The sequence below is a fragment of the Elephantulus edwardii genome, unplaced genomic scaffold (genome assembly GCF_000299155.1).
Source record: "Elephantulus edwardii isolate Elephantulus edwardi_28Jun2011 unplaced genomic scaffold, EleEdw1.0 scaffold00085, whole genome shotgun sequence".
NCBI lineage: Eukaryota > Metazoa > Chordata > Mammalia > Macroscelidea > Macroscelididae > Elephantulus > Elephantulus edwardii.
In genome coordinates this window covers 14,131,529-14,140,428 of record NW_006399835.1, presented here as the reverse complement: position 1 = coordinate 14,140,428, position 8,900 = coordinate 14,131,529, and the positions used below count along the sequence as shown (strand labels likewise).

Genomic DNA, 8,900 nt, shown 5'->3' with positions numbered 1-8,900 from the left:
GACAGGATTCCAGAGCAAAGGCTGCATAGTGGAGTGAAACACTGGGAGGAGGGATTGTAAAACAATGGGGGAACTTTTACTTTTTAAAGAGAAGAGTGTATTGGGGGGGAGGTGGAGGAGTGGGCGAGGAGAAAAGTGCAACGAATGAATGGAAATCCAAAGTCCTTGTACATTTTCATTAAAGTTAATTTAAAAATGATAAAGAGTTAACAAATAAAAAGAGAGAGAGACTGCTCGTCTTTCTCTCTTGGAGCTACAGGTGGATTCTAACCAGGCAAGAGGCATGACATTTGGTTAGCAGTTCAGCTCTCAGTAGACCACACTACCAGAGGGCTCCTTTGACAGGTATTGTTGCTGTGTGCCCTCAAGTTGAGTACTACTCATAGTGACCCTGAAAACAATGGATCTGAGCCCTGTTCTATGCTGTGCCGCCATCCTCATCCCTGATACACTCGAGCCCATTGCTGCAGTCACTGTGTCAATCCATCTCGTTGAGGATCTTCATCTCTTTGGTTGACCCTCCACTTTTTCAAGTATGATATCTCTGTGATGCCAAAGGTTTTATCATTCAAAATGTCTTGCCTAGGCAATGATTAACTTTATTTTGTGCTAAAATATTTATTAAAGAGAGCGGATTAGAGTGGGACACAAGCCCCACTCTACTAGAGTCTTATATAAGCTGGGACCTCAGTGCTAGCTCTTTTTGGGACACCTGCCATTCCAGCTACACTGCAAATGATAGTTTACAGTGCTCATCTGTCTCTGTAAAACTGGCCTATATACCTATAGTAGCATAGTCATTCCCCTGACAGGTCTGAGTCTCCAGGAAACCTTCCAGAAAACAACCAAATGCAAACGACATAGAGGAGTGAGGAAACAGAACAAAGAAAATCATGGAATTATACAGCAAATCAAACATTTGAGACCATGTTGGTTTGGCACTTCTTAGAACTGGTCTGCTACTAATTTTAGCAGAATGTCCCTCTCCAAGGAATCGCACCTTCTAACAATATTGGAAGCAGGGGTGGCATCCACTTCCTAAACAGCATGCATCTGGAAATTCTATGAACTTTCATAAATGACAATAGTTATAGAAAGGCTTCAGGCCTTTTGTTCATAGGGTTACTATGAGTCATGCTCAACTCAACGTCAATCAACAACAACAATATAACCAAAGTACTTGAGTTGCCTCCGGAAACCCTATGAACCTGGAGAGAGGATGAAAGGCACCCAAGCGTCGAGGACTCTCCTTCATAGGGTCGCTATGAGTCGCCTTTGACTCGACGGCACTTAACAACAACAACAACTTGAGTTGAAGTTTGGCCTTTGCCTTTAAAGAGCACTCTAGGTGCACCTTCTTCACGACTTACCTGTTTGTTCTTTTGGCAGCCCATGGAATATTTAGTACTTTTCTCCAACACTACAATTCAAAGGCACTAATTCTTCTGTCCTTGTTCAGCCTCAGACGCATAACAAGTATTAAAAAGACCATAAACTTGAGCAGGCACACCTTGGTCTTTAAACTGACATCATATCTCTTCAGTACTTTGGCGCAGTCTCTGACAGCAGACTTTCCCAGTGAAATAGATCTCATTTCTTGACTACTGATACCACGGGTGCTTGATCTGAGTAAGATGAAATTGTTTCAAATTTGCATTTGAATTTTTTAAAAAAACTAGTAGAGAAAAAACATTTATTATATAAAGTGCAATGTATGTGAATGATTGTATGAAGCACAATGTAAATGAAAGATTGGATAAAATACAATGTATATTGATAAAACACAATGCAAACTAATAATTGTATACAAACCAATGAAGATGAAATGGTTGCCAATTTTAATCCTTTCTCAGTTTATCATGATATTTGGAAGCAGGAGTGGCATCCACTTCCAAAAAAACTTGCCTCAAGAAACTCTATGAACTTCAAGAAAAAATTAAAGTTTTGCGTTCAAGACTTTCGTTCACAGGTTCTCTGTGGGTCGTCTAGGACTATAAGCACTTAACAACAACAATCACGATATTACCTAACAGACCAATGGTAAGGATTTTTATCTTTTTGATGTTGAGATGGAATCCATATTGAAAGCCTTGATCTTCTCTAGCAAGCATTTCAAATCTCCCTTATTTTTGCAAGCAAGGTTTTGTCATCTGCATAACACAGATCGTTGACCTGACGCCACTTTCTTCCTCATAAAACCCAGCTTCTCTAATGATTTGCTCAGCATACAGACTGAATTGGTATGGAGAAAGGATACAGCCCTGCTGCACATCTTTATTCATTTTAAACCACATGTTGTTAGGTGATGTTAACTGTCTGTGAGTCAGAGCAACCCTGTGTACAATAGCTCTGAACCCTGCCCTAACTTGTTTCTGACACGCCTACCTGCCTCCTTTTCCCCAGTCACTATATCAACCCATCTCATCCAGGATCTTCCTGTGTTGTCCCTCTACCCTTCCAAGCATGATGTCCTTCTCCAAGGACTGGTCCCTCTGGGCAACATGTCCATTTATCTTAATGCTGACAATTGGCCGGCCTAGTGGTGAGAATCTTTGTCTTCTTGATATTGAGCTTTAATCAAGATTGAAGACTGCAGTCCTTAACCTTCTGCAGTGAACACTTCAGGTCCTCTTTCATTTTAGCAAGCAAGATTGTGTCATCTTTATAACCTTCAACCATATGTTGTTATATACCATCGAATCACCTACAACTCATAGTGACCCTGTGTACTCCTGAACCCTGCCCTATCTTGAGTCAATCCCCTCATCTCCAACACACCTAATCCCATTGCCCCATTCACTGAGTTAATCCATCTCATCCAAGGTCTTCATCATGTACTGTCCCTCCACCCTTCCATGTATGATGTCCCCCTCCAAGGGCTGGTCACTTCTGGCCACATACCCATAGTATGTGAGATGGAGCTTCAAAATCATTGCTTCCAAAGCGCAACTTGGTTTCACCGTCTCCAGGATGGACTTGCTTATTCTCTTGGCAGTCCTTGTTATGTTCAACACTTTTCCAGCACCACAACTCAAATGCATTGATTCTTCTTCTATCATCCTTAATCATTGTCCAGCTTTCTGATTCATAACGAAGTAATTACGAAGATCATTGCCTGGAGCAGGCACAACTTAGTCTCCAAACTGACATTGTTGCTCTTTAATACCCTAGAGATGTCCCTGACAGCAGATTTTTCCTAATTCAAGTTGTCTTTGATTCCCTGACTGCTGGTGCCAAGCGTGTTGATTGTGGAACCAAGCATGCTGTAATTTTTAACAATCTCGATCTCTTCTCCATCTATCATGATGCTACCAGTTGGCCCAATGGTGAGAATCTTTGTCTTCTTGATATTGAGCTTCAATCCATATTGAAGACTATAGTCCTTGACCTTCTGCAGTAAATGCATCAGGTCCTCCTCTGTTTCAGCAAGCAAGGTTGTGTCATCTGTGTAACACAGTTTATTGATGAGTCAATCCTGGTGCCACATTCCTCCTCGTAAAGTCCAGCCTCCTGAATGATCTGTAAGCTTCAAAATGCAATATTTAAGGATGCTACTGACAGAATGTTGAATGACCCTGGAAGCATTAAAATAAAGTGTAAGGAGTTCACAGAGTCACTGTACCAAAAAGAATTGTCTGACACAGAAGAATTTAATTAAACAACATATGATCAAGAGACACTGGTGCAGAGGTTCTGCCGGAGGAGGAGCCTCATCCTGTGCCAGTCACATCTGATTTGATGGCACACAAGGAGTTTAAAAAAAATCAATAATGACAAAGGAAGATGTTCAATCTGCTCTGAAGGAATTGGCAAATACCAAGGCTCTAGGAATTGATGGCATATCAATGGACATACCTCAACAAACAGATGCTGCGCTGTATGCACTCACCCAGAAATCTGGGAGAACAACTATCTGGCCAACTGACTGGAAAATATCTACATTTATTCTGATTTCAAAAAAAAGATGATCCACTAGAATATGGAAATTATCGGACAATATCACTAATATCACACACAAGCAAGATCCTGCTGAAGATTTTTTTTAAATGCCTGAAACAATACAGCAGCAGAGAACTGCCAAATATGCAAGTTAGGTTTAGAAGAGACCATGGCACTAGGGACATTAAAGCGAATGTCAAATGGATCTTAGCCAAAAGCAGAGAGAACCAGAGGAATGTCTGTCTGTGCTTCATTGATTATGCAAAGGCATTTTACTGTATGCATTACAACAAATTGTGGCTAACCTTGAGAAGGATGGGAATCCCAGAATTTTTAACTGTGCTCATGAGAAACCTATACTTGGACCATGAAGCAATAGTCAGAACACAACAAGGAAACACTGAGTGTTTCAGGATTAGGAAAAATGTGTATCAGGGATGCATTCTGTCTCTAAACCATATAGTGTTCCTTTATTCTGTTCAGTATAGGGCTTGAGAGTTCAACATAATTTTGAGGAGACATTATTTAATCAAGTTATAACCAAACTTTATCCTTAACATGTGAAATGCTCTGGCCAAAGAAAGATAATCAGTTGCTTACATTCCAAACGTAGTCATGTAACTTTCAGTCAAATGACATGTCTTAGATTAATCTGGAAAAACCATCAAGCCTGATTTTATAAGAAGACATATTTCCAAGCTGTGACATTACAGCCAATACTGTGAGAGTTCAGAACACACACCAAGCTGCTGTTTAGGTAATAGATTAATAATGAAATAATTAGTAATAAAATAATTGACTAAAAATGAGACTATCATAAACGTTCTTTGTATTTACACAAAACTATGTAGGTCTGTGAGTGTGCCCACTGATAAATAATTATTTCGTCGTCTGCACTCATGTTTAGCACTGATGCAACCCAGCAATTAATAAGAGAAAGCAATAAAATCTGAGGCACTCAGTCTCCCCAAGCAATCTGATAATTCCTGAGTAGGCTATATACACAGTGATTAAAGAGAAACAAAGGCAAAGACTTAAACAGCTCTGGAATCTCTCTGGATGCCATGGCACAGCAGCTGCTGACCGCTCAAAGTCATATTCATATCAGTTTAGAGTAGTGGTTCTCAGCTGGGGGGAGGGGTTGTGCCAGCAAGGAGCATAGAGGGGAAATTGCTCCAGTAAGGACTTTCGCAACATCTGAAGTCAAGTTGAATGGCAAACTGGGAGGTTAGAGGCCATCAGTGGGTTGCTACCGGTGTTAAATTAGTAGAAGCCATGGAATGCATACTACTAGATGTCTTAGAATTTTATCTGACAACAAAGAATCATACAACTCAAAATGCTAATAGTACCAATATTCAGAAACCCTCTCTTCTAGAAATACTGCAGAGCAGAATGTGTGAGATTCTGTTTGTACACTAGAAATTTTATATTTGACGATTTAGTTAGAAGAGAAAGGAAGAATATAAAAATACTTGTAAAGTGTTTATTGGGCTCTCTCTCAAGAATGTTGCCCAGAAATGTTTTACTTACTACAGTTGATGACGTTTTGAGTTTGGAATTATTTTTAGTTGGTTGGTTTACAGAAAGCCTGGGAGATACCATGTTCTTATTGGTGTTATTGGAATAACCCTTTTCTTCCTATGGCCTATCCAGCATAATCCAATTCTAGAACTCAAACTCAATGTTGAAACAAACACGCTTCGTATTTTGTAGGCCAGTCCTACATATACATATCTAACCTTGAAGCCTGCTACTGCCTTTTGTACCCAAATCCCCATCTTATTTACTTAGTAAAACAAATAGTAGATGAGAAGTAGGATATTTCCTTGCCTTCTTCTTCAAAGCTCCTTGACACCAGCAGCCATACTAGTAACCACTTCCAAGCCACATTGAAATGACATGCTGACATTTTCCCACCGGTGTTTTGCTTATCGTTCATTTTGCAAGTGAGCATCTTTGACTTTGACAGAAACCTTCCTGATGTAAGTACCTGCATCTATTTTAAAATTTTTTAAAACTCAACATATTGGCCAGAGTCATTGCTTTCTTCCAATAGCCCGGCATGAATGGCTTCCCTACCTGGCTTTAATAATAATGGAAGCTGAGAAACCAATGTACTGTTTAATTTTTTTAAAACCCTTATACTGTGAATAGCTCGATGTCAGTGGCTTTCCAACATCCAAAAAATCTTGAGTCAATGTTACTGTATTTCTTTGTGGACCATCTAATGGTTCCACCTTGTCTAGCCTGTCTCATTTGAGATACTAGAAAGTATGCTATCCCTTGTGGGGAAGGTTAGGGAGAAATGTTTTTGCTCTACGTTTTCTTCTCGTCTTTTGCATGAAAACTTGGAAGCTGCTGAGATTAGACATCTGTGTTCTTCAGTTCTCTCTTTGCATCTGCCTTCTTCATTATCACAAGTAGCCAAGTTAGCTGTAATCTGAGAGTGTTTCCCAGCTTGGTTTGTATTCTTGTGTTAGGTGACAGCCACATTGAGAAAAAAGGCTCTCTTTCCAACTTCCCTTGCTTTTAATTAATCTTAAGGGAATTTGGCAGGCTCTTAAAGATATAGGCACTTTCTCCACTTCCAGAGAAGACTTGCCCTGAATTAGTCACCACATCCCAGAAACAGTTCATTGTAATTGAGTCCCAGTGCCACCAGATATAGAATCTTACAGACTTGGCTAAGACTCTTCCTCCAAAGCACAGTATCTAGCAAAATCGTCCTGAGCCTAAGGAAAATATACCTAGGAATGACTAACTGACAGGCCTGTGTCCCAGCTGAACACCAGATAGAGTTACTAAATAATTCCAAGAAGCAGACTTTGTAACTGCAAAGGAAGCTTCATTTCCTTGTTACTAATTTCAATATTGCCATTATGTGGTATTACTGTGGATTGTAATGTTCTCCATGCCCCTAAACTATATCTTTTGAATCACCCACAGAATGGAAATGAAGAAGAGACCCCGGCATGTCCTGTCCAGGTTGCCAGGCAGCACCGCCATAAAGCAGCAGCAACTGCCGGCCTGCCAGCTGCGGCTCTCCGCCGCCAGAGTCCTCTCGGTTTTTTTTACCTTGGCATTATTCTTTCTCAGCTTGGGCGTCATCCTCATACTGTCTGCAAAGAGTGTCAAAGAAATAGAGGTTTGTTCTATCTTAAAGTTTTAATGTCATTTCTAAGACTTTTTGGCCATGGAGTTATAAATATAAATGGTCCGTTTAAGAGCAGAGCCACTCAGCAGGGAAGAGACAGGATGGGAACATCCCTCTTGCAGCCAGCAAGCATGACTGTGATGGGGACAGGGCCTCTCTGTGGAAGTTTTGTTCATCCAGACTCCTTCCCCAGAATGGTCACTCCCATGATGGCCATGTTTGTACACAAAGTCCTGGCAATCTTGGGAGTTTTGCATGTTGGCGGAGGCCTGAACAAGTGACTGCCAGAGATGGGATAAGGAGAAGCAAGACTAAATGTTTGCCTGGCACCCATAAATCATAGTACTCAAAAGAGATGACCAGTCAAGATCTAGGGCTTCAATGTTTCTCACTTTCAAGAATTAGGTCTTTTAAGGGAGCTCTGGTGGCCTAGTGGCAAGAAGCTGTGCTGCAATCCCAAAGGCTTTCATTTGGAATCCCGAGATGCTTCACTGAAGGAGGGGCAATCTCCTCCTCAAGAAAGGGGGGGAGGGGGAAGAATTATGTCTTGTGTTTTGGTAATGAACTTCCTCTGAGATCATGAATTTAGGAAAGGCAAAACCCCAAGTCTTCCTGGTACGAATACTTCATAAAATCCACCAACCTCTACTTAGTGAGAAACCTTTAAGCTCAGGGCATATCCCCCAGGCACAATTTGATTCGCAAGCTGTTGGAGGATGCAAATCCTACCAACTGGTTTGGAGTGGGAGACAGGAGCTGGTCTACAGCTACCTCAGCCATGCCTGAATGCAATCTAATAAATGTGTCATGGAGATCAGCTGTGAGGAGGTTCCCGGGCATCCCAACCCAGTCTGACCTCTCTGAAGACAGCCACAGAGAACTGATGTATTTATTCCCTCTCCCCGGAAGGCAAAAGGTAAAATTATGATGAAAACTAATCAATACTGATTTAATTGTTAGGAGAATCTAATGTGCTAAGATTTGTAGGGTATGTGGAATTGATTCTAAAACTTTGTTCTGGTCCTCAATGAGTTAATGATAGAATAGGTAAGATATGGGTGGATAGAACAGGGAACTCAACTATGATCGGCTTGGTCATTGTTTCCCCAGCCTCTTCCTGGAGCATTGCCCGCACTTATCTACTGAATGAATGTGTTAAGTTAGTGAGGGTCTCAAAGATTAAAATGTGTTTTCAGGTCCCACCCTCCTCCCAGCAATGCTCACTGCCCTATCTCTCCACTTAGATTTCTCTGCTGCTTTCTGTTTCCCTCTTCCTGGCCCCTGGCAGTGTGTCTCTCTAGGAATTAAGTGCTCATAAATCCTTGTGAGTCTTGCCGTTTGACAAGCAAACCCTTCCCTTACTCATAATAGAACTCCAGTCACTTCTCCCTCCTTTTCATTAATTATACTCTGCTCTCAAAAGGATCCTGCTATTAAGTTAGCCAATTCACATTATAATGTTCATGACATTGCAGGCCAATATATTAATACTCCTAGGGATAATTGAGGGAGCACTTGGGGAGTCCACTGGGATTTGTGCTGTTAACCCAAAGGTGGCACCTTTGACAGTTTGAATCTACCAGCAATTCTGAGGAAGAGAAATTACTAATCTCCTCCCATATGATTTACAGCCTTCAAAAATCCATTGGAGAGTCAACTTTGTGAAGGTTCCAACTCACTATCAATGAGTGAGTGAGAGAGGGACAACTGAAAGTGAAAGACTAGGGGAGCTCTGGTGGCCTAGTGATAAGAAGTACAGAAGGCACGTGGTTCAAATCAATGGGAAGGAAGGAAGGAAGGAAGG

The 8,900-nt window shown here is 41.1% G+C and overlaps 1 protein-coding gene across 1 annotated transcript in view; it reads left to right on the top strand.

Annotated features, from left to right (window-relative positions):
* Window positions 1–6,895: 6,895 nt before the first annotated feature.
* LOC102845316 (cell cycle control protein 50C-like) overlaps window positions 6,896–8,900 on the top strand; it is a 36,118-nt gene continuing 34,113 nt past the window's right edge. The window contains exon 1 of the mRNA XM_006890041.1: window positions 6,896–7,087. Within this exon, the coding sequence (XP_006890103.1) occupies window positions 6,896–7,087 (192 nt within the window). The remainder of the gene's footprint in view (window positions 7,088–8,900) is intronic.